Below are 26,312 nucleotides of genomic sequence, written 5' to 3'. Positions count from 1 at the left end.
AAATTGGCCACTCGTGGTGACAAGGAATTGTCACGTACGGTATTGTCTGCATGAACAACAGGTGGCCAGAGAATTTACCAGGTTTCCATATCGCGTTCCTGTCGAACGAACGGGATCAGTGTTAAGTGCTCGTCTGAGCTCGGATGACCGGTCGCTTGAAAAACCTATGGGAGAATGCTCAAGCAAAACATCACCCTCTATCCAGCCTCTGGGTAAAACTTTGTTTTGGGGGACCAAAAATTAGTAGTTGAAAAATATCAAATCTTGTAGTTTTCAACCTGAAATATCCAAAAATATAAATAAAAAGTTTAGAAAACCAATGGTTTAAAAGATACAATTGTGTAAAAATTTACGTATTTAGTGGAGTTGGACAGGTTAGTACGACGCCATATTGTTTCTACCCATAATCTGATTGGTTCGTTTAAAAGTAGATATAGGCCTAACCTAACCAAGGCATTTATATGAGTAGAAGCAATATGGCGTCATAACAACTCCACCGATCACAAGAAGTCTCATGAGAATAACGCAATCTGATTGGTCACGGCTAAACCTAACCTAACCTAAGCTCACACGAACTATAGGGCGATGAGAAGTTGAAGAGCGGGACGACACAGGAGCAAAGGGAGCGCTTCGCACGTTCCACCCTGTCCCCTCACGTTCAAAATTCGCCGCAACGCTGACTTCCTACCATCTCGCTTTGTCGCGAAGTCTCATTTTTCTTCCTTGTCAGGCGACGCGATTAGTGTGTGATCGCATCGGCCAATAGCGCGGCGATCTAGAATGCGTGTGCGTGAGGTGTAACTTACCGACGACTATCAATCGTACCCGCATTCTTTAACCTCGTCAACTTCTCATCTCCCTATATGTAGTACTTTCGGTCGTGACGTATGATTGGTCGAAGTGATCACATCTACTAATCAGACTTGTGTAAAACTGATGGGGTCAGCCGATGTGTGCGTAGTATCCCCTCTTGCCCCTGTGCTGTCCCGCGAGACTTCTTGTTATCGGTGAACAATACATTTTTACGTAATCGCATTTTTTAAATCACTGCTTTCCTAAAGTTTTAACTTGAATTTTTGAATGTTTTAAGTCGAAAACTATAAGGTTTGATATTTTTTAACTAAAAATTTGGGGTCCCCTAAGATGAAATGCAACACTGAATTAAATACACTGATGCGATACATCAGTGAAAAGGTTCGTAACATTTTCAAAATCACGGAACATTTACAATTTGACAAGATTTTTGCAGAACACAGTGATAAACTAAAACAGTATACATATTTTTTATATTGCATAATAACTAAACATCATATATGTACATAACAGGTTACATATCAGTCAATATCAAAAAAGAGAAGGTAAAAAAATTGTCCAAATTTTTTTAATGGGTTATTTTGGCCGAACACTTTCTTTAAGTTCACGGAGCATCAGTGATCCGTAGAGCACCGGCTAAGAACCACTGCGATATATAAATAAAAATTTTTGTAGCTAATTATAATAGCTACATATGAATATGCGATTAATCTAATTAACATTTCCTTTGTTTCAGGCTCAAGCCCTGAGTTGGGTGTCCCGGATATGACAGTGATCAGCGACATCGATGAAACGGGAATCAACCGAAACCTCCAAGTCCGGTATGGGAGGGACCAGATATACGTATCCTTTGATTAAACATCAGTTTCATTAGACTCGACTCAATAACGTTACACATTTTCAAGAAATACCATCTCCGTGTACACTTTTCGTAGCAGAATAGGAGAAGGAATTAAAAGGGAAGAAACTGAGTGTAATAGAGTAGGAAAGAGAGGAACTTTATAAAGAACGAAAGGTTGAGGAAGTAAAGATGGGGTTAGAGGAGGGAGGATGTCTGTATATGTATGAATTTAATAGGGGTGGGGCTGCTGGGTTGGTTGGTTGTCATGACGACAACCCCAGTCAGCTGGTGAACCACCCCAGGGCCAGACCCATTCATCCCCTGGCTTTGCCGACCCAACGACCGACACTGACGACCCACTGTCGTTTCTTGTCGAGCTTTAATCCCCCAGCCGCGACTCATCTGATCGACGATACGTGGATCGAGCGTCAACACCGTCAAATGATCATTCGCTCTTTCTGTTTGACATTCGTTATTCAAATGTCGACTGCCTTAGGCAAGAAATATGAGAAAACTGGTATCTGACTTGTTCTTTGGGAAATGAGGCAAAAATGAATTTAATTTACAATTCTGTGGACCCTTTATCATAATTATTAATTAATCTTTAATTATTTATTTGATAGTTGTGAAAATTCTTCAGAAATGATAAAGTGATACAGAAATAATATCTTATAGCCTCGGTGATCAGCAATGATCTTTAGAGTATGAATGGAGTGTGACGTTCGTTAACGAGCTTTGCCAGGCTTCCGCCAGTAATTGAGAGCAGTAGAGTTTTTGCTCAACCCGGTTCGGTCTCGATCAAACGTCGGAATTCAAACGCATGATGCGTTCTCCTAGCTGATTTAGGTCGCCGTCAACGGACTCGTTAGTGGACATTTCCTCGCGTAAGTACATGGCCATCGTGTTGATCTTCATCGTGTGGGAGGACGTAGACCGAAGTCGTTCACTAAGATGATGCTTATAAAACCTGTCCTCTTAGAAAAGTTCCATTTGCTATTTCCTTTTCCTTTTATTTTATTATTAAGAGAAGGTCGATAAACTTTAGATTTGAAATTTTTTACCTTATTCAAAATTCAAAATTTTCTCAGCCCTGGTAAATATTCCAAGTCTGGCTAGTCGTTTAGATATCTATGCTCTGAAAAAAAAAATTCCAAGATTCTTAGATCACGTACTAAAGTATCATTACGTGAATGGTAACAGTGTTCGATCCAGCGTTATTGCGCGAAATAACGCGTCGATGAGTATCATTCGTGGCCTGGAATCGTAAGCACGTGTTGCTCTTGAAGTAATCCACGGAAACGTGGTTCTTGCGTCGATGATGTAACCGAGAAATCGTGCGGATAGAAGAAAACGTGTTCACCCTTTGAATTTCTGTCCCTGAGAACGTTAACGAGCTTTTCAGATGGCTCCGAGCTGGAATTTAAGCCCCTGAAATCGCTTTGCTATAAAATAGACGCTTTGTTCTCCTTGGAAAGCAGAGACATTTTTTCTTTTTTTCGAACAATCCTATCATTTTTTTCTTAGTTATTCTTTGAAGAAATTTGTTATAAACGAATTGTATAAGTTTAAAATTTGATGTGTTTGAAAATTGTTGAGATCATAACGAGGGTTAAACGAGGATCGTCTTCTTCTTGGCTCGCTTCCAATTCTTCTAACGAAATTAATTGGGGTGCAAGAACGAGGCAACACTTGTACCGGTTTTCAATAATTAGTCTCGTCCATCACTAAGTTAACGAGATTCGATCGACCGGTAGGAAATGTTTCCCTGATAAAGAGAGGAAGATTCACCTAAATGGAATTTATTATATTTACTTGATAAGTGAATCAGATAATTACGATAGGAGATGACGATAGGATTTTGCCTGAAATGAGGCGTTTAAACGTCGCATAGGTATTCACGTAGGAATATAGAATTTTATGATGAATCATTTATACCGTCATTAGCAGTAAAATTCAAGCTTTAATTTGATGCATCACAAATGTTATTTTGCGATACTTTTGTGTCATGAAATTTTATCAGACTATCAAAATTTCGAAGTTTCAAAATTAGACATTTGATATGCATCACCTGAAAACAAATTTTGTAAGCATTGCAGGGTCATTGTAATTATTATTATTAAAACAAGAGAAATAGATTAAAAGTGCCAGTTTACTTGATCGAGCCAATCCAGAAACTGTGCAGACAGAAAAACAAGCAATTGAAAATTTCACTTTACGAGTGCTTCATTTCGAACAAAATCGAAAGGACGTAGAAGTGATATAAAACCAAGTATCTTTTTCTATCAAATGTTAGTTTGGTGGCGAGCAAGTTGCCGCAAAATTAAAACACATTGATCGAAGCGGAGGGTAAAGGAGATAACGGGTGTAGGAGGAACGATGATGCTCGATCGGATAACTGGGGTTGCACGGGGTGAGAGGGGATTTTCAGCTTCCGGTTTCGACGATGCCGTCGAGGCTAGAGTTAATCCGATATCCCGAAAGAGAAGCGAGCCTCCGACGAAAAAAAAGTGCACCGAGTGCCTCGTGTACCCGTAGACAATGGGTGGTCGATGGAAGAGTTGCTCTCTCTTTGTGAGGGTTAAATTTGACCCTCTCCTCGTGTGGGTATTAATTTGTACACATTGATAATTCGTGAAGTGAATTATTTTATAAATGATAAAAATGAGTCAATTTTAAATTAACCCTTTGAATAGTTATTATTTTGTGCATTAATTTCTTTTTAATATTATTTATAAGAAAAGGTTAATTTAAAGTAATGTCGAAATGATATCAGTAAGATTTCACATATAAATTGTATCTTCTATCCGGTAGCAGTTTTTCCGTATCCGACCATTTGTTTCTGCGCCTTACTTCCGGTAGCCGTGTACGCTCGTGTGGAAGAGGGTAGGCTCGCTCTCATTAACCTCTCGCTAGCGAAGCGCTCTTAGCCGCTTTCAATTGCTTTCGTCGAGGATGAACACGGCCACCTTTTAGCGGCGTCCCTAGGTGAGGGACGAAGGGCAAAAGAACGGAACAGGGCCAGAGTGTATGGCCGGATATGCAACGCCACTCGACAACCCTATCCCGTGTTTGCAGAACCCGTCGATACGAGCGAATTAGGCCACCAAAAGGAAGAGCAAAGTCGATCCGTGGTTACGAGCGTAAACGCGACGCCTTCGTCATCGATTAATCACTTTTTTCCTGTGAATCTTGTATACTGGTTGCTTTGGGTCTCACATTAGGAGGATTATACGTTGTCACAATTTTGTTGCAAAGCTTTAACGACTTCTCAAATCTAGGGTTCCCTAAATCTAAAATTTCCCAAATTGAGAGCCTCCCAAATCTAGGATTCTCCAAATCCAGAATCCTTCAAACGTAGGGTTCCCTAGATCTGAGGCTCCTCAAATCTAGGGTACCTCGACTCTAAAGTTCTCCAAATTTAGGATTTCCCAAAACCAAAATCCTTCAAATCTAAGGCTCCCCAAATTTAGGGTTCCCTAGATACAAGGCTCTTCAAATCTAGGGTTCCCTAAATCTAAAATCCTTCAAATCTAGGACTGTCCAAATTTATGATTTTCCAAATCTACGGTTCTCTAAATCTAGGATTTTCCAAATTTAAGGCTTCCCAAATATAGGATCTTCCAAATCTATAGTCCGTCCAACGAGACGAGTCAGTAAATGTATAATGTACACAAATTCTCGGGCGCGAGGCAGGATCGGCTTATGGTATATCGATCCCTGCATACTAAAAAATAAAAAGCTACTTCTTTTGGAACAATAATAATAGGCGTAAAATCATCTCCCAAAATCATGACAAATAATTTTTGCGCTCCCTATATACGGGATTTTGCTATGATCGCGGTGTGCGTATTTCAAAAACGCTAAGTTCCCTCCTGGCTTTCCAAGTAAGGACCCACGGCAAAAGACCGCCGAAAGTTGGCCCTGAACTCGACACTTGACTGCCAATAGTAAGAGCCGCTAATATCCATCGCGTGAACACCACGCAGCTGTTTTGTTTACATTTACTGACTCGGTCCGTTGGACGGACTATAGGATTCTACAAATCTAGGGCTTCTTAGTAGTACATTAAAAGGGTTAGACGTTTCATGCTCACCTTGGTACCGCCTTCGTCTTCACAAAGACATCTCTTTTGAGGTCAACCTTGTTTTTTAGGTCAAACGGTTGCCATGGGGCTAGGTTTTATTGAAAATTTCATGCTCTGTTTGTCCGAGCTGCTGGCTCGAGCTCACAAGCTTCTCTTTTTGGGTCAGTCGCCTTATGTTTGCCTGCCATATGTGTTGACCCTCGAACTTGGTTTGCTGACCGTCATCAGTCGCCGCATTGTAAGCCTACGTGCCAATATAGCGTAGATATAGCCTAGAAGCAAATTCAATCATCGATCACTGTTAATGAGAGAAATGATGACTCGTTCAAAATACACGACTTGTCAGTGTCATTTTGTAATTCTTTTATGTCATCAAACAGTACCAGACTATCCGTGTTTCGAAATGAACCATTTGGTATGCATCAGCCTAATAATATAATCAAACCAGACCACAAGTGTTCCTATCCAATAAACGGTTCACAGGCTCATCATTTTAATTGCAAAAGACAGCCGTAAACACCAGAGGAAATTCTTCATCCTTTGAACAAAATAGAAAGGAAAAACGGTTACATTTCCGTCTTTTGAAGTTCTTCTGCCAGACTCCTCGTCCAAAGACAAATAAACCGTCCTATCTAAAAGACAATTTTCCTTGTGCTCGCTAAAGTGTTCAATATAGCGATTTCCTTCTGTTTTCATCTCTCGCTTTCAGTCTAGTTTCCTTTCTGACTGTTCTACTGTTAAATCCGATCAAAGCTAGGAGATTCTTTTTTCTATTTGAACTCTCCTCTCAACCACGTTACCATTTAGTGTAATATCATTACCAAATGCTCTTCGCCAGAGAAATCTAAAGTTGTGAAATTACGAAATATCTTCTACGAGTTAGCAGAGTCCTTTGAATGGTATTTCTTTTTTTTACAATGCTTCCTCGTGGACGACCAGTAGGATAGGAAGATTAATATCGGGGACGACAATGGAAGGAAATGCGGTTGTTTGTAAGGAGTTTCCTGTAAGATTACAAACAGTCGTAATTTCCTTTGGTAAGATAAAAGAAAGAGACATTAAAATTGATTGTAATATTTTTATTGAAAAAAAAAAAAGAAATTAATTTAGGGATGATTTACCCCTTTGAATTAAATCACAGTTAGTCCTACTTTTTTTCTTAAAGAAAAATTTGTAGAATTTTTCCATTAAATACAAATTTCATTGCCATTACTCGAGTCTTTTAGAGGATATTGGTTTTGGTGTGTAAGGAAGCAGCAGTTGATAGATGTTACTAAAGAAGGCACACGATACATTTGTGTGTCTTGTCGTTCTTCATTTTTCGTGTACAATCGATGGAAAGCTAGCTGTGGTCGTCAGGGTAACTGGAATTCTGTAAACGACAGGTAGAAGGCCAACTTTACGTCGCAATAAAGGAGGCAATATTTGCTGGTGGACAGAAAAGGTCGCCGACTAAAATAGACGTAACACGCGTAAGTCGAAGTAGTCTCTGAAAGGTTGGTGCCTTTGCCTTTTAAATCTCTCACCGTGTAAAGAGAACAAAAAATTTCCGCATTCAACTTTTTAATATCTTAATATATTTTCTTTTTAAATCACTCCTAATATTAACCCTCAGACGGCGGACCATGGAGGAAGCCACAATTTTAATTTAATCTTGCGTTTCACATTAGTTGCATTTTCTAAATATTACAATGTTCTTTTAAAATTATTCTTCCAATATACCAAAGTCTTTCGTATAAAAGTTATACTTTTATCGGATATAGTTCCTTTTAGCGGAAGTCACAAAACCATAAATACATAGATATATTCGACGTAGTTTTTCATGTCATTTACGAATATCATAATCATTTTTGCCGTGAGTGAACGATTCTCGAGATATTCGATATTTTTTCGGAAAACTTTTACATTCCAGTCTATGGGAGACGACAACTTCAAATTTCTGCCTAAAGTCTATGGGCGCTTTTTCTAAAATCGTCAAATGTGCTTCTAAAAATCTTATTTTCTAATGTCTTACACAGAATTATGTACTGAGTAAAAAGGTATCGAGAAAATAAAAATCGGTCGTGTCGTTTTCAAGTTACGGTTAAAAAACCGCCAGCAAAACGTCGCGAGTTCGATTTCCGAAGAGGATCCTTCATTAGGGGAAATCCGTTAAATTTAATTAAAAAAATAACGTAACCTAATCTAATCTGTCGAAACGACAACCTAACCAACCAACCCTTTTTACACAGAATATGAAATAAGTAGAAATTGCTTAAATACTAATGGTGAATAAAAAAACTTATGCTAATATAAACAAAGGACGCTCGACAGTGAACATACATAATTATTATCAGCCTAGACAGATTATAATACGCATGATACGACGCTACGCTGCGCTTTCATTAACAGTGAGAGCTCTGTAGATATTGGTTTTTATTTTATTAATAGGATCTGCGAAAAGGTCGATATGTTGTTGAAATTTGTTGGCTGTGCTACATAGTCGTGAGATGGTATCTAAGTGCCCGTATCTAGAGTAGAACTGACAAGGGACATTACCCAATCGACACACGCCGTTTTTGATGCCCTTTGAGTATGATATAGAACTCAAAAAAATATTTGACACGTATTTTTTTTTATCGGCAATCGTCCATGCTGAAGGAGTGAAAAAATGACAAAAATAGATTATTTTTCAATATATTTTTTAAACAAATAAATTTATCAAAAAGGTGGCTACATAGAAAAATTTGCTGTTCAAAAACACACAAATTTCATTTTGAATTTCTCGCCTACACCTAATAGTTCCTGAGATATTCAAGAAAATATGTTTTTCAACCCCAACTTTGAGGACTATTTTCATCCCTTCAGCATGGACGATTGCCGATAGAAAAAAATACGTGTCAAATATTTTTTTGAGTTCTATATCATACTCAAAAGGCATCAAAATCGGCGTGTGTCGATTGGGTAATATCCCTTGTGAGTTTGATAGAAAAGATTTTTAACCGAAGGTTGGTTTGATTTAGGAATATTTAATCTGCACGGTAGCACAATGATTGTATCCACAACTAACCCATAGAACAAGGTTTTACGTAACCTAACCTGTCGATATACATATAACAAATTCGAAATCTGGATGAAGATTGGTATTTTAGAAAAAGCGCCCATTTTTCGAAAAAACTCGATATCTCGAGATCCGTTCATTTCTAGCAAAAATGATTATGATATTCATAAATGGCATGTATAAAATGATTTTTAACAAAAAATGCAACTGACTTCGAGATCCGCTAAAAAGTGTAAAATAATTTCTATTTTATTTATACCAATACTCCACAGTTATTAATAAAACCTATTTAATCTTTAAATAGTATATTAAATACATTTCAAAATTAATAAAAATACTCGAATAAATCATGCTACCAATAACGATTTGGTTGCGGTATGGCGAATTTGGTAATTAACAAGTCGTACGAAAAAATACGGAACGTTATAGATACGGCTGAAAACATTTGTAATTGTAACGATTGTATCAGAAATTCGCAGCAAAAAAAAAAAATTAAGAAAAAAAAATACTGATCGAATTGAGTAACCTCCTCCTTTTTCGAAGTCGGTTAAAAACAACGTTGAAATGATATATCGATTTATGGTTTTGCGACTTCCGCTAAAAGGAACTGGATCCCATTTATCTTTAGGTTAATATCCTTGAACATGTTTTCTAATAAGTTTGAGTCACGATTGATTCACGCTCCGCTGTTCAAGGGTTAATATCGTGAAAATTAAGATTTTGGAATTCCTACTTCCCTTATATTGCTATTTTTCTTAGGGAAGCCTAAATTGATGCCTGTTCTGATTTTATTGGGATTTTGAATATTCTTAGGAAGAAAGGGGTTGGAGAAATGGTCTGATACCATGCAGATTGTTGCAAAGTATAAGCGAGACTCGGTGGAGTCCAAAATAGCCGCAAAGCGTTCCCCTCTGTTCGAAATGTTGCAGAAGGGTACTATAGGCATATAGGTGTATTATCCCCTTTCTTGCTTCAGGCATTCAGCCGTGAGTCATCCCTTCGGCTTCACCCCCGACTGTGACGTCATTTCGCCGATCCCCACCCTTAAAAACAGCCATCGAAACCATGTCATTCGTTCGGTTATTATGCAAGCCAGCAGGAGAACCGACAGTTGGATTTCGAGCTCGATAATCTTCTTCGTTGAATTCAATAGGGTGCGGAGGGTTGCTGGTATTTCGATAACACGGTCTGAACCATCCCGAGAAAAGGAAAAATGAAGAAAGAGAAGTCTGGAGACGAGCACTAGTAGACGGATCGTTAAAAACCTTTCGCATCCCTTAGTTGCCTGCTCGACTTCCGTTTCCTTCGCTTTTTACCGACCACTGAATGCACCACTTTTTTTGTTATTGTCTAACATTTTTTCTCGCCGAGGCAGGATAGAGTTGCCCGATGATTACCCATCGGAATCCATATTTTAGTTAATTACAGTACCAATTAGTCAGTCATGCTACTACAATAAATTGCATAATTACAGGGGGTGGAAGTTTCAGTAGGTTTCTTGGACTATTCAATTGAAGACAATTTACAAAATTTTCCAAAAATATCAAAAATGATCTTTTTTTGTTCTAATGTCATAGCCGAGGTCTATGTTTACTTCTCGATCATCAGAATGAGGGGCACACATTCTCCAAACAGGTGGTGAAAAAAGAGAAAGAAAAAGTGTATTTAAAAAATACCGTCACGCATTTACGTGCGAGTTTTCGCATCGTGTGACGTGAAAGACGGTGTGCACTCCCATTGGGAATGCATGTCACATTATCATTCAAGGCGGTTCACGAGGTTGAAGGAAAGAAGAAATAATACCGTCGACACGGTTCCTTTCAACCGCGCTAAACATACACTTTTCCTTTTTTTTCCCCCTCTCGCTCTTACATCAATCGTTCTAAAATTATTGAATAATTGAATTAAATTATTTCATCAAAGTCGTAAAATTCAATATAGCGTCAACCTAACTTCCAAAGTATACTAAATCTAAATACTCGCATCAGTGTTGAAAGGATTAAATTAAAATTGTTTGTTATTTCAGCATTTCCGAATTAAAAAATAGATAAGTTTCCAAATGGTCCAACTAAAATCGAGAACTTAGTTTCGGTATATAACCTAAATTGACTACCAGAAACTGATTAAAATTGGCTTCAGAGCTGAATATCTTACTGTTTTTGAGATATCGTGGTAAGAAATTTTTGTATATTATTTTTGGGACTACGTATGCGCTATTTGATACTGAGCATGCGCTATTCAATACTGCGCATGCGCTATTCGATACTGAACGTGACTCGCGCATGTACAGAACCTAACCTAATCTAATCTAATCTTACCTAACCTTACCACGATATCTCGGAAACGGTAAGACATCGTTTTCTTGCAGTCAATTTAGGTTATATACCGAACCTGAGTTCTCAATTTTGGTGGGGCCATTCGGAAACAGCCTAAAAAATTATTATAATTAGCGAAATATTCTATTGAATAGAGTCTGCTCCTATATTTTCCTTAACTCAGTAATACAATCGTAGACGTACACAGGATCCATATTGGTAGCTGTGAACCCGTACAAAGAAGTGGACTTCTACACGAACGTAAGTAAATTAGAATCATTGTTGAAATTATCTTTAATAGCGCTACTTAAGATGAATACGCTTGTTGTTTTTCTTTCCTTCTATGCCTACGCGAAGAATGAATTATTGGAGGTTGAATGGGAATTGAAATTTCGCTCATTATACGATCGGGAATAATTGGAATGATTGAGAAAACGAATCAATAGTACCCCCCTGGCTGAATTATGAATTATAGTTCTGAAATAACGTCGTTCAAGTCTAAAGATCGCAATTATTTATTTTCTTTGTGTTGCTATTGCTATTACAATTTTAAATATGGAAAAATATTTATTCGCAATACTATTAATTTAGTTTTATTTATTTATCGTAATTAATTTGAAAGGTAAATTGTTAAATTGAAACATGCGTGGTACCATAGTTACTTACGCACTTCCTGCGGTAAATGCGAGCCGGAAGTACCCTCGAAGAATAACAAATATTAAGCGTCGGCTCTCAAAGAAGAAAGGCTGCACGTGCCGATCCCCTCTCCGATAGAAGTAATAATTAACTCTTTCTTTTTTTACGTAATTAAATACTTTAGCATAGATATCATCAAAGTTCCGTTATTAAATTGAAATCGTTGAGTAACTTTCTTAAGAATCGATTTCCGATTGAATCTTCGAGATTTTGAAACTTTCATATTGCATAGTTTATCAAGAAATTTTTATATTTATTTGGTGTACATTTTATCGTGTTGCGAAACGTACGAGGACAGGACGCCTTTATCATATTGGAATTGCTAGGCCTCGGTTTGAAAACAGGAAACGGAAGCCGCGACGTGCTTTCGCAAAGATATCGCAAAATGAACGATCAACTCTTGATAGGTTTTCTGGGTCACCGTATTCTCCTACTAACAATCAATTATTTACCAAAACTAATCGAATTAGTAAATTAATAACACTTTCAGTTTGCATTTCTCGTTCTGTGGAGATAGAAAATTATTTCATTATGAAAGTCTTGATAATTAATTAATAGAAAAGTAATTCATTTCTAGCATGGCCATTATGAAATTAATTTAATTATAAATTAATATTGCAAACACGTTGACTGCCACAATGAAGATATTGAAAATTTTAATTCCTATTGAAATTTAATTGCTCTTATGTGGGTGGCGTGGCAGTCAATGTATTAAAGTTGAATTTGCAGAGAAAGTTGAAAGGATTGTGCTAATAGATCAATTGATATCAAAGATCAGCTGGGGTACCAACCGGAGGACCCCTGGCTGACGAGAAGGAAAAGGGTAGCTCGGTGTGGTGCACGCCCCGTGTTATTGATCGGGCTTGAACGCACATCGGATTCGGAGACTCGTCGTGGTTGCCCTGGAGCCTTCGCAGAGCCTCGTCCTTTCCTCTCGGTACCCGGGTACCCATCTCTGTCAACGGCCAACTATTAAACATACCAATGAACAAACCACTATATTTTTCTATAAGTGTCCTCTTACTTAAAAATATACTAATATTAATTTTCTTTTCATAAACAACTTGTACCTGTGTTCAGAAGAAACCTTTAACTTTTTGAAGCCCAGTGGAGCTAAAAATGGCCCACCTTTTCGATACCTAAATATGCATGTTGCGATGTTTTATACCAACTCGAAAAATTAAAATTACTCGATACAAAGGTTTGTATTAAGACCCAGCTACTTCAACAGCACTCTGTGTTCACCAATGTGTTTTAATCAATACCATTCATAGACCCACAAAGCACGACGTGGCTGTTTATGTCCCATTCAATTAATTAATTAAATGTTGTTTTTTTTTTAATTTTTGATTAATTTTATGTAATTTTATTTCTCTATTAATTAAAATGAACCTAATTTGTTAAATTTTATAAGAATAACATTTCTGTTCAACTTGGGTTTGTTATTGTCAAAAATTCCATGCCTCAAAGAGTTAACTTAGAAAAGAGAAAATCTTTATTTACTTTGACAAAATAAATATATAAATCTACAAGATGAAATGAAAATACTACAGGTAAAGTATGTAGTTGATTTGTGTAAATTAATCGAATAAAAGCACTTGATGAGAAGTTGAAGGTGTTTCTCGTAAAGCTGAAACACAGTGTAATCAGTGAAAGAATAACAGACTCGTTAATTAATCCCGCGGAAAACATAGTTGCCAGGTCAAAGAACGAGGCTCTCGTTTATCAGGCGTGTTTCTGCGGAACAAAAGCAACTGGAGCATCTCGATATTCCCTGGTGCTGCTTCTTCATACGCGTCGCACCACGCCAATAGCCCACGGTATGGGAACATTTTTATCCCGTCGTTGTGCATTCCGTATCGCTCGACTTTCCATGCTCTTTTCTTCCACCACGATCGATCCGAGTGTGGTTTCCGAGTAATCAACCGCGCCAATCTATGTCACAGACGATCTATCTCAGGTAAATGGACCATTTGCCTCGTCATTAGTTTATATTATAATCCATGTACAAACCTGTGTCCTGCTGCGAGACAAGGAGCTTTCATTTTACTTGCTTTCCTACCGAGCAGAGACTTTTTCTTCGTTCCAGAAAAACCTGTCCCTCTTTCTGGAGTCTCATTCTCGGTAGAAAAATAGAGCTCGGTCACGTGAACACCGATGATTCGTTACGTTTCCATGCAAATAAAGAGGCTGGCTTGTTCTTCCGTTGCTGAGGAATTCGACGCGTCCCTGTAATGCATTGTGTAGGGATTATTTCTTGGTTAATCCTATGTGGTAGTAGATGAAGAATCACTCTTTATAATTGCTGCTATTAATGCAGTCATTGTGATGTACTTTCAAACACAACTTACACTGTAATTCCTTCACAATTATCCTCTCACTATACCCTTGCAATCTTCCTTCCTCCTGTAGCGATTGGAAGGAAGGTAGAGTATGTTTTTGTCTCGGATTTGTTAGTAGACTAGTATAGCAGTGCTTAGATAGGTGGATAATACTAGGAGTTGGCATTAGTGATCTAAACTTCAGGAGTCTAAAGTTTTGGTAGTCAAAGACTTAGTTAGTAGTCTAAAGCTTTGGTAGTTAAAAACTTAGTAATTTAAAGCTTTAGTAGTCTAAAGCCATAGTAATCGAAAATTTTAATACACTGTTAGTATTTAGTAGCATAGACTAGCATAGCGTCGTGGAAAAGTTCCTATTCCCCCTTAAGAATGTTATACCACTGTTCTTTATCAAGCTTGCAGTTTCAATCTTTCCTCAACAAACAACGTCTCCACATAAATCCTCATAAAGATGTAACAATAAGTTATTTACGACATCCTCTCATCAATTTCTTAGGGGAAACCCCCCAGTTCTGGTCATCGATGATCAATTATCTCCAATCGCGGTCACGTTGAACTTCATCGAGCGTCTTAATCAACGACAAACGACCTAGTAAAGGAACGATCCGTATGAAATGGTCCTGTTTCAACCTTCTTCGTGGTGCCACCTCGTTTCTGTTCATCTTTGCACGTCGCCGGCCAATGACTCGAACGAGAGGGGTCGTAAGCACCAGCCCAGCCGGGGTGTCCTGACACGAGTCGTGGCCTCTAGTCGCTGAACCATGCACTGATTTCGCAGACGCAGCTGCGGGAATAAATGGGGCCACGACTTCGCTCCTACAGACCCTCTGGAATCCAAACAGTCGTAATCTTTCGTGAGATGCACGTTTTACCGGCGGCTCTTATTCTTCATACGCCTTTTATTTCTGCGCACAGCGTGGAAAGTAAAGGGAGAAACACTTTTGTTTCTCACTCGTTGCTTGTTCCGGAGAAGAAAGTAATTTCTTAGATTCTAAAAGAATCGTTTGAATCCTTGACACCCGGTATATATTGTGTCCATAATCATTTTTCCTTGCAAAAAGTGAAATGATAAGTGTGATGCGTTTCTTTAGACACCATTTTGCTCGCTTCATCTCAGCGCCATCTGTACAATAAAATTCTGTTTTATTGGCAAGTACTGATGGATGGAGGTCATATATCAGAAATTTAATTCTCAGCACCAGATGTGCTTTCGAGACGACCATTTTCGCAATAAAAAACAGATAGCAACGTAAGAGCTGTTCAAACATCACTCAAATAACTGCTGCTGAAAATTGAAGTTCGTAAAACGCAAAACAATCACCGGTCGTAGTGGGTCGAAACCCTGTTCACGTGGCTCTTTCAGAGGGTGCAGATAAGATACGGTTCAAACGGGACTTCCGTATGACGGCCACCTGGAATTCGTTGCACTCTGCTATTTTTACCGTGCCATTTATTTTCTTAAAGATTTAAGGCCACGGTTAAGTTTATCTTCGGCGCAAACACGCCTGACGATAATTCCCTTCGAAAATAGCCGATAAGAGTCCTTCGGTCGTTGGCCGTCGTTCACTCAAGCTTTTTCGGATGCACTCGTGCGCAATGTGTTTCAGATAGTACAGAATGGCCATTCAAATTCAACGTGCGTCTGACAGTGGAGAATTTATTATACGATTTAAATCGGCACGATCTTTTTTGTCATTGGAATAACAGATGGAGTATATTAAGTACAACCTGCAAGCAAATTGAACGATGATATGCGAGAAAAGTATCTTTGAGTTTTTAAATGACTGAAAAATAAGCAAATTTTTAATGGAGAGTATCTATAATCCTCTGAAACCTTGCTACTTTATCCCAAGCAATTTTCGCTAAGTTACTCTGCAGCCGTCTGTGTATATTTCCTTTCCCACAAAAAACCTACGGACACCTATGTTTATACAATATTCATCCTTTTTCATATCTACTTTCGTTCCCTCGGCTCGTGTATACATTTTTAAAAACGTTTGTATACTCTAACCGAAATCTCGACGCGTCTTCCCTCTCCCGGCAAAAAGTTCAAGTAAATTGCAAGGACCCATGGGTGATGACGTTCCCATCTAGGTAGAAATCGTGGAAACATTGTAAATGCAGCTTTTGGTCAAAAACCGGCGGGAGTTGCCAATATTCTATTGCAGATTTTAAAAAACAAAGAAGAAACATTGGAAAGGTTGGAAACACGTAGAATACGAGGATAAGGTGGAAAAGTTATGGTTCCCGCGAAATTGGAATTTGGAGGTTAGAATACATGTGGAAAATTTCAATATCCTTTATAGAAAACCTTAGAAAATTCTACGGTATTCCATACAGTTTCATACACGTAGAAAGCTTAGGTTTCTTCATACGGTATTTTATTTATATATCCATCACAGATGGACAATGTTGCGCACGCACATAGTTAAATCGCGTGTGCGCTTGTTAGCGGTGTTTTCATGGAAATGGATCAAGCGTTCCAATGAATTTTCACGAGCCGAGGGTTAGCGGATTAACGCTTTCTGCGCTCAGAGTTGCGCAGAGGATGTCTGACGAGAAACTGGGTTGTACTACTTTGCTCGGGTCTGGCTGCAGCCGCAAGACTGGCTAAGGTGCAACCTGCATAATACATGGATGAACAGAGACCGGCTCGAAACCCGGCTAACAGGGGAAGTGTGCCTTGTTAAAAAAATTATGAAACTTTCATTATATAGAAGACCATGGTTTTGTTTTAATAAATGGCAGGTATTATTTTCTTGTTGACCAAGCTCTTACAATCAGGAAATGAATTAATTTGTTGAGGTCAGACGATTCGTTATTATCAACCTTTACTTTTAATTAAGGATTTTGAAGTACCTTTTTATCTTATAAAGGGCGTCAAAATTCAACAACAAATGAATGTACATATCTCCCATTGATTTGGTTGAAGTGGTTACTTTCTTATTTAATTTTATTACTTTTAATTATGATTTATAAGAATAAAATATGAAGATGTTTTCCTAAGAGATATCTGTTGGGAATCCGTTAAACATCGTAGCAACAGAGCCATCTGCAGAGTAATCTCGAAAACAAATACAAATGATGCACTCGAGGCATCAAATAAGGTAGATTCACTAGGCAGGGGGTCACTTTATTGACGCCATGAACGCACAACGTAAACTCAGCTATAATCAAGCTATTGGTGTACACCTTTTAGAGACGTGATACCATATCACAAGGGAATCGGTAAATGAAAGCGACCGACGGGAATCTCCTGTCGAATGACGTTTGCAATTAATCGGGTTACCAGGGTCGTTGAGCCCACCCGTCGCCCTTAATTCAAACCTTCTATTGGATCATTGGAATCTGTTTGTCGCGCCCGCTGTGTTCGACTCAATAATTAAACCTAATGGCATTGCGAAACAATTCTGTTCCGTTCTGTTCTGTTGTAATTGAAATAAGTGAAAGAGATAATTTTTTATTACCTTGCAAGTTAAGTTTCATGCTTTAAGCCTGTACAGACGTTTTTATTAGCAAGTTTGCTAGACTCAACGTACTCCGGAAATGAACTCATGTTCTTTTTCTTCCTTCTTCTTCGTTCACCCAGTGGAACCCTTGAAATCATCAAACTACTTTATGAAAGTCCAAACAATTGCCAAGTAAAACGAACAAAAAGGATCTGAAACGAAGCTCGTATGTTTCAGCCAAGTTCTAAGGACGAATTTTCTTTCTTCCATAGGAATACGTGAATCGATACCATGGACAGAAGATGGGCTCTCTGGAGCCGCACGTGTTCGCCCTGGCCGAGGCGGCGTACAGGTCTCTCCAGGACACGGAAAGCAATCAATCCTGCGTTATATCTGGAGAAAGTGGTGCGGGCAAAACCGAGACCACCAAATTCATCTTGCAATACCTCTGCTCGGTGACCAGCAATGTCGACACGTGGGTCGAACAACAAATTCTCGAGGCAAACACCATTCTCGAAGCTTTCGGTAATTAGCCACTTGCTCTACTAATAAGCAATTTAACCAGTTAATTATATTCTCCTGAAATTTACCCGTACACGAAAATTTCACCCAGAAATTTCAGCCCTTAATTGCTTTACTCCACCGATACACCCGAGCCGACGTCTGCTGTTTTGCCTGACTGAAGTTTCGTGTAAATTCGTTTGGAAATTACGAGCCTCTGTTCGATGCAAATTCGAGGAAAAACGAGAGAGGAGGTCCACGTCTTTGGAAGAGGAAATTATGTTCCATGATTTTCTTGCTAGGTCTATAGAGATTCATTAGAAACCCGATTAATTCGGGTCAATGAACACTACACATCTAACAGTTTCGCAGTTTAAATTGCTTTAAAATTAATTAAAAATTTGTTACACATAATAGGTTTGAATTTTCAAACAATTAGAAAGTTTAAATAATTCTATTGAAACAAAGCGAAATTTGTTTCATTAAAATATCGGATATTATTTTAGACGCCTTTGATAAAAGTCTCTCTTTTTTGTAAGCGTACCGCGAGCGGGTGTTAAAAGTAACGCTGACAGAAATAAATGGACTTAAACGGAAGATTTTTATGAAACGGGTCGATGAACGTTATTCCTAATGGCATTTAAAAATAAAGGGGATTCATTACTCGGAGTCAAGAGGCCGCGAACGAGTCAGGTGTTAAATGGTAGGAGCGAGGGGTGAAAACTGGGTCACGAGAGACGAAAAGATTTAAGGGGTATCATAAAAATTGTACCGTTTGCTTTTGTACCTCTACAAAGCGGCACGGAACCTCTAGCTTCGTTGTGAAAATATTTTCTGTTGCCATTAAATCAATGTACACAATACAGTGTGTCGTAGAAAAAGAAAGAAGAATATTTTCATGCTTTTCATTTTCAAATTCTTTTCATTTTTCAAATAATTATATTCTGTACCGTCTTCAATTACATAATTTTATTTCTTTAAAAAAATAATTTATAAAAACAGGTAACGCGAAGACAGTGAGAAACGACAACAGTTCCCGGTTCGGCAAGTTCATGCAGGTGTGCTTCGACAGCAAGTGGATGATCAAAGGGTGCATCATCCAGGACTACTTGCTGGAGCAGAGCCGTATCACCTTCCAAAGTGCAGGGGAGAGAAACTACCACGTGTTCTATCAGCTGGTCGAAGCCGGTACGAGGGACAAAGAATTTGCCGAGCAATATAAATTGAAGCCAGCCAGTCACTACAAGTATCTGAATCAGTCTGGAGGCGGGAAGATCGATGGAATCTCTAATTCCAAGAAGTTGGATGCTCTTAGGCTCGCGTTCAACGTGCTTCAAGTAATTACGTTGCACGATTACATTTCAAACTTAGCTTAGTGGTCGGATATTTAGCGTTAAATATTCAGCATGTGATACCGCCTGATCGGTTGCCAATAATTAGCCTTATAATTTATAAGTCAATTACTTGTGTGACCGTTTCGAATTCTAAATATCACTTTCGATTTCGTAGGTTGCACCAGAAATGTGCGAGGGTATTTTCAGAGTCCTGTCCGCTATTTTGTGGCTGGGCAATTTAAACTTCGAGGACGTGGATGGCGAACGATGCGAGCTAAGTAAAGAGGACCTTGACATCGTCGGTACGGTGGCTCCTTTGCTGGGTCTGCAGGTCGAAGATCTGACGAAAGTTGTGTTGATACGACAGATAAACGTACGCGGCAACATTACGGAGATACCTTTGAAGGTTCAGGAAGCCCGAGAGAACAGGCACGCTATGGCAAAGGCGTTATACTCGAGAACGTTCGCCTGGTTGATCAACCATATAAACAACTGCACGAATCCTGGCCAGGATAGCTCGAGATTCCTCGGTGTACTGGATATATTTGGCTTCGAGAACTTCGCTGTGAACAGCTTCGAGCAACTGTGTATCAATTACACGAACGAGAAGCTACACAAGTTTTTCAATCACTACGTGTTCGCACTGGAACAGGAGCTCGTAAGTTGTTGGCTAGCCACTCGAAACCGTGTATATTTAGTCGGCTGTGTAATGTACTTAACCCCCCGATTGCTAGGGTGAAACATCTATTACACAACCGGCGGGGTGGAATTAAATTGACCTCGATAAAACCGATGGATAATTGAATTCGAACGCGATCACCTAACATGTTCAGTGACACGGTGCAAATAAAATATATTGAAAATAAATTGCGTTTCGGTAGAAAATCTATTTTAAAGCTGAAATTAGTATTAAGTTAAATTTTACACTTTACTATTTGCGCTCTTTCACCCTGCGACAGGGGGTTACAAATAAAAAAGTAACCTAAATCCATGCCCCATGAACTGACACCCAGCCCGATGCACTAGCCAATTATCGTAACACGGCGCATCGCGTTTTGAATTTCAGTACCGACAGGAAGAGATCCAATACTCCCATATCACCTTCACGGACAACACCATGTGCCTGGAACTAATCGAGAAACCTCCACGATGTGTTCTTAAGTTACTGACCGAGCAGTGCCATATGCCGAAAGGCTCCGACCTAGCTTACCTGACCAATTTGCACGCGGAATTCGAGAACCACCCGTGCTACGTGAAAGGTGACGATCGTCGTAAATGGGAGAAGGAATTCGGCGTCAAACATTATGCCGGCTGCGTCACCTACACCGTCGAAGGTTTCGTGGATAAAAATCGGGACGTTCAGCAAGACGTGTTCTTCGATTTCATGTCTAGAAGCACTAACGAATTTGTGCAAGAAATTACGGTTTATCAGGATCTTCTTGGATGCACGGTGGCTCGCGCTAGTGGAAATGCGACAACTATGTCACGAGGAACCTCCAAAGGCAAGCCAACCCTATGCGATTCGTTTAGACATCAATTACAAGCTTTAGTGGATGTTCTCCAAGCGACGACCCCGTGGTACGCAAGATGTATCAAGCCAAACATGCAAAAGGTGGCCAATCACTATGACGAGAAGCTGGTTCTTGATCAGTTAAAGTATCTGGGCATGTTAGATATCATTCGAATAAGGAAGGAAGGATTTCCTATTCACATGTCCTTTCACGATTTCATTGCAAGATACCGTTGCCTAGACAAAGCACGTTTATCTTGCGTCGATGACGAGAAGGAAGCTGTTAGGAGCTTGATTGGTAGTCAGGGTATACCGGAGACTGAGTGGCAGATTGGAAAGACTAAAGTGTTTCTAAGAAGCTACGTGCACGAGCCTCTCGAAGACTCTAGGAATCAGATGGTTACCAGTAATGCTATGATGATTCAGAAGATATGGAGAGGCTATGTTGATCGAAAAGGTATGTTATAATTAATGGTTTAACGTTGATTTTCTTTGGAATTAAATAACAATTTGATGGTTCTTCAGAGTACAAACGTATAAGGGACGCTGCACTGAAGGTACAGCATGCTTACCGAGGCTGGAAGCTGAGAATAATGTTCATTAGAAAACGAAGAGCAGCCATTGTCATCCAAAGTCATCTACGTGGTGTGTTTGCTAGAGAAGTTGCTGCGGCTCTCAGGGAAATGAGGCGAGTAGACGAAGAGATGAGAAAAAGAGAGAGGTTGGAGGAAGAGAGGAGGCTTATGGAGGACAAGAGAGCTCTGGAGGAGAGTCAAAGGTGAGATAAAGTTGTTTGAAACTATGAAATACTACCTGTCTATTTCAGTAGAGAAAACTGTCGCGACGTTCACGTAGGACAATTGTTTGTGCGTTAACAGTATTTCCATTTGTGTCCTTTGTAGCACACAGTACAATGGTATTGTCGGAATGGAATCCGGGTAAGTTCGTCGATAGCTTAAATGACGAATTAAAGCCCTAAACAGCAGCATGATCAGCAAGTAATTGCTTTTAACCCTTTCGCTACGAGCGGTGACTATGGTCATCCAACGCCTGACGCTCGCCACGTACGAGCGGTGACTATAGTCACCCAATGCCTGACGCTTGCTACATTAGGATTTTCGTGCGTTTGCACGAACAGTCTACATATATGTTGTATCCATGGCAGCCCATTGCCATTATTTGGCATTTGTTTTGCATTCTTAGATTTGTAACTGGCAATATGCAGCGGTATTGAACGTACAGCTGGCGATTTCATTTCTTCCGCAAGTGCACACCCGTGTCGCGATGGCCCGTACCGCGGGAGTAGTGCGCCGTAGAATCTGTCCGTAGCGAAAGGGTTAACGTAGACGCAGACATTAATATGCAATCACGCGCAAATGCGAGAGCACTCGACTAATCCGTGCACTTGAAAACTGAAGCATCCACAATGGAAACTGTACTCTATCGCGTTTTTAAATATATCATTCGATCTTACAGGAAGGCGCAAGAAGAAATCGCCGCGTTGTCGCAGATGGCTGAGCAGATGAACTCAAAGATGGCTGCTTCAGATTTACAGTCTGTGGACCTTGACAATCTATTTTCATTTCTATCCGACGTTCAGTCGACGAAAGGAAATCAAATCATCGAGGAAATCGGTGAACAAATGGACGAATTGGTTGAGGATCTCGACGTGGAATTAGAGACAGTAATTCAGCAAGAAATGGAGATGAATGCAAAGTCTGAATCCAAAGCAAACACTCCAAATGGACAAGAAGCTACTTCGCCTTCCCAACAACAGCAGCAACAAAGGATACCCTGCGCTAATTCTGGCAAACTTGGTCAACCGAGTCTTCCAGAACCCACGGAACCTCCTCCGCCTCCACCACCTGTGCCGTCTTTAGCCTTAAACGGAGACTCGTCTACCGATAATGGAGAACCAATTTACGAATCTGTTTTGCCAAGGGACGAGAACAGTCCCAGCAGCCCAATCGTAAACGGGAATTCTGTGCCGCTAGTCAATGGTGAATCCTGCGGATCACCTCCTCCGGTACCGAACAATAAAGTAATCAAAGAACCAATTGCTGGCAGTCCTCCTTCAAGACCAGAATCGAGAAACTCCAACAGCCATCATCTGCATAATCATCAACCGGTACCTCAGCAACAACAAAATGGTCACGATCAACCTCAACAACAACAACAACAACAACAACAACAGTTGCAACAACCTCAGCAACCACCAGTTGAACGAGAACAAAGACGTAAATGCAGAGTGGAACGAAAGCTTCAAGAACTTGAGGACAAGAAGGAGCCGGATAACGAGGTTACCTATCATGATATCGTAGAATTTGCGCAGAACTATTTCAATAGTCATGAGAGATCCCCCGAGGGAACGATAATGGCTACGCTTACCAGGAAATCACGCGGCAAGAGCGTAGAGTATATTCCAAAGTACGAGATGGTTACATATTACAAAGGTTCAACTATACCTAATTCTCATATTCACATGTATGATCCTGATAACGTCAACGTGGCTTGTTCAGTCTTCAGGGTAAGTATTTGTATATTATTGAAAAAAAAAAAATAATAATTTTGCTTTGTAAAATTTGTTATTCGATTTTCTTAGGATCTATGTAAGTACATAAGAGGAGAGATGAAACTGGACCAAGAAATTGCAACGATTCAGAGTATAATCGGTTATGGCATCGAACGCGAAGAACTGAGAGATGAAATTTTCGTCCAGTGCATGCGTCAAGCAACCAACAATCCCAACCCAGAATGGGCAGAACGCGTTTGGTTGTTACTTTGTTTAGCCATCGTTGCTTTCCAACCGAGCAAGCTACTTTACAAGTATTTTGTATCTTTCCTGCGAAAGAACTTGGCTCTGGAAGGAAAGCTGAGGCAGTACGTTCAGTGGTGCGTAGACAATTGTAAAAACACGAAAGTCTCCTGTAGACAACATCCACCGTCAACGGTGGAGATTGCTGCTATGAGACGACTAGGTACCATAGTTTGTCGATTCTTCTTCCTCGATGGAAGAACCAAGGCGATCGATGTGCATCCAACTGACACTGCAGCTGATGCGGTTGCTAAATTAGGTGAAAAATTAGGTCTCAGGTCCCTGGAAGGGTGGGCAATTTACCAGAGCAGGCCAGATGGCGAGGAACACGTGCGAGCCCATGATTACTTGTACGACGTTATAGCTGCTTGGGAAATGTAAGTGTCATTAAATATATTTTATTGATAAACTTTTATGCTACTGATTTATCCTTTGTTCTTCAAGGAAACAATGTAAATTGAACACAGCACAATCAACCTTCTCAACGTTACGTCGTAGTAATAATGCTACTTTAGGAAGCGGTGATAATCGATTCGTATTTAAACGAAGGTTATTCAGAAACACCAGAGAAATATCCCAAGATCCTGTTGAAGTGAACATGCTGTACGCTCAAGCTGTGTATAACGTCGTCAAGGTAAAAGAATAACTATATAATCATTTAATTATTCTCACACAATATTTAACTTGACTTTTATTTTAATTCTTCTTTCAGTGTGATGACTTTCCAGTATCTGAGAAGGTCGCGCTCCAGTTGGCAGGTTTGCAAGCCCAGGTCGCTTTGGGCGATCCAAAAGACAACGATCGACTGGACTACTACAGCGAGGTAGACAGTTTTTTGCCTTATCGGATAAGCCGTGCTCGTGGCGACGATGTTTGGGTGCCAATAATAGCTCAGGCCCACAGGCAGTATGGTGCCGGCCGTAAAGAGCTGGCTGCCAAGGTGTTGTATTTGTCTTGCGTGATGCAGTATCCTCTCTACGGTACCACAATGTTCAATGTCACTTATCGAGGCTATTGGTCCTATGGTAATCAATTGATTTTGGGTATCAACTGCGATGGATTAATGTTAATCAAGCCAGACGACAAGTTCGTCTTATCAGAGTATCGTTATCAGGATGTGGAGAGCATTATGCTAGATCCAAGCGATTCTTTCATTACTCTGTCTCTTCTTCGACACAATCCTGACAGTTCGCACAAGTGTTTCGTGTTTGAAACGACCCAGAAGAATGAGATAGGCAGTTTGATCGTTAGTTACTGTCCAGCATTGGCTGGCTGGATCACAGAAAACGAGGTTCCTACCAAGAAGCTCAAATGTATCACCAATGAAGATCGCATTAGGCTTTATCATAATTTAGTTAATTGTCGAAGAACGCTGGTGGACGCTGAGATACTGAGAAAGCCTCAAGACTCTGGGGGTGGTTTTCTGAGGAATACCCTGAGAAGATTATCGAAACACAGGATAGAGAAACTCAGACAGGAACATGGTAGCGCCACTGATCATGGTGAAACATATAAAGGATTCCCTTATGCGTATTGGGCGTTTAGCAGGCAAGCCATACCTCAGAGTCTGTCGAAACTGCCAGACCCAGACGAGCAGATAGCTCTTAGTGTGTTCCAATTGATTTTGACATACGCTGGTCTGGGTCAAAACGGCGACACAGTTCGTAGAGTCGAAGACGAACACGTGAACCTGATACAAACTGTAATGGAACGTTGCATAAGGAAAGAAAACTTATTAGGCGAATTGTATCTTCAATTGATTAAGCAAACTACCGATCACCCTGATCCAAACAGTCGGGTGAATCTCAGGCATTGGGCGTTACTTTCTCTAGCCTGTTCGGTGATCTTACCTCCGCAGAAAGTAATTCGAAAATATTTGATCGCGCATCTGAAACGATGCGCCAGCGACTATGTCACCGAAGAGGGAAAATACGCTCGATTCGCTGAAAAGTGCCTTTACAAAACACAAGGCACCAGAAGAAGACAATGGCCACCGAGCAGGGAGGAGATAATGTGCACGATAAATCGCAGGCCTATTTATGCGAGATTTCATTTTATGGATGGACAGTATCATGCCGTTGAGTTTCATCCATCGGCTACAGCTAGAGATGTGATGGAAATTATTAAAACTAAAATTGGTCTTGAAGAGACTGCCAAAGGTAATTATTCTAATCTCGTTTAAATTATTATCATACATTTAATATCAATAATATTACTATATGAAATTTATAGGTTATGCTATCTACGAAGTCTTAGGGCCAACAGAAAGAGCACTGATACCAGAAGAAAAGATCGCCGATGTAATGTCGAAATGGGAGCGTTACAGGACAGCGAATGCACAACAGAATCAATCTCAAAGAAAACACGCACATCACTTTTTCTTATTTAAGAAACACTTGTTCCTTGATCAGTATATGAATCTTGAAGATCCAGTTGAGAAGGAGTTACTGTATCATCAAGTACTGCACGATTTACGTGCTGATCGTTTCCCTATTACTGAAAAGGAAGCTGTAAGTGATCATGTCACAAATTGTATAATACTATAAACAAATCTGATGCTATGTTATCAAACAAT

The 26,312-nt window shown here is 39.7% G+C and overlaps 1 protein-coding gene across 3 annotated transcripts in view; it reads left to right on the top strand.

Annotated features, from left to right (window-relative positions):
- The window catches only part of LOC114876507 (myosin-I heavy chain), a 44,098-nt gene that overhangs the window by 8,569 nt on the left and 9,217 nt on the right, over positions 1-26,312 (top strand). For 2 of the 3 annotated variants that reach the window (XM_029188030.2, XM_029188028.2), the window contains 13 exons: positions 1,550-1,656; positions 11,292-11,354; positions 17,850-18,102; positions 19,081-19,415; positions 19,588-20,070; positions 20,479-21,379; positions 21,448-21,700; positions 21,825-21,860; positions 22,399-23,449; positions 23,525-24,114; positions 24,182-24,371; positions 24,450-25,896; positions 25,970-26,247. In XM_029188030.2, coding sequence (XP_029043863.1) covers positions 1,550-1,656; positions 11,292-11,354; positions 17,850-18,102; positions 19,081-19,415; positions 19,588-20,070; positions 20,479-21,379; positions 21,448-21,700; positions 21,825-21,860; positions 22,399-23,449; positions 23,525-24,114; positions 24,182-24,371; positions 24,450-25,896; positions 25,970-26,247 — 5,987 coding nt within the window. The remainder of the gene's footprint in view (positions 1-1,549; positions 1,657-11,291; positions 11,355-17,849; positions 18,103-19,080; positions 19,416-19,587; positions 20,071-20,478; positions 21,380-21,447; positions 21,701-21,824; positions 21,861-22,398; positions 23,450-23,524; positions 24,115-24,181; positions 24,372-24,449; positions 25,897-25,969; positions 26,248-26,312) is intronic. The other variant, XM_029188031.2, reaches the window with a different exon arrangement.

Source organism: Osmia bicornis, chromosome 15 (assembly GCF_907164935.1).
Source record: "Osmia bicornis bicornis chromosome 15, iOsmBic2.1, whole genome shotgun sequence".
Lineage (NCBI taxonomy): Eukaryota > Metazoa > Arthropoda > Insecta > Hymenoptera > Megachilidae > Osmia > Osmia bicornis.
Note: the sequence above shows the minus strand (reverse complement) of the source record. Positions and strands in the feature narration are given on the sequence as shown.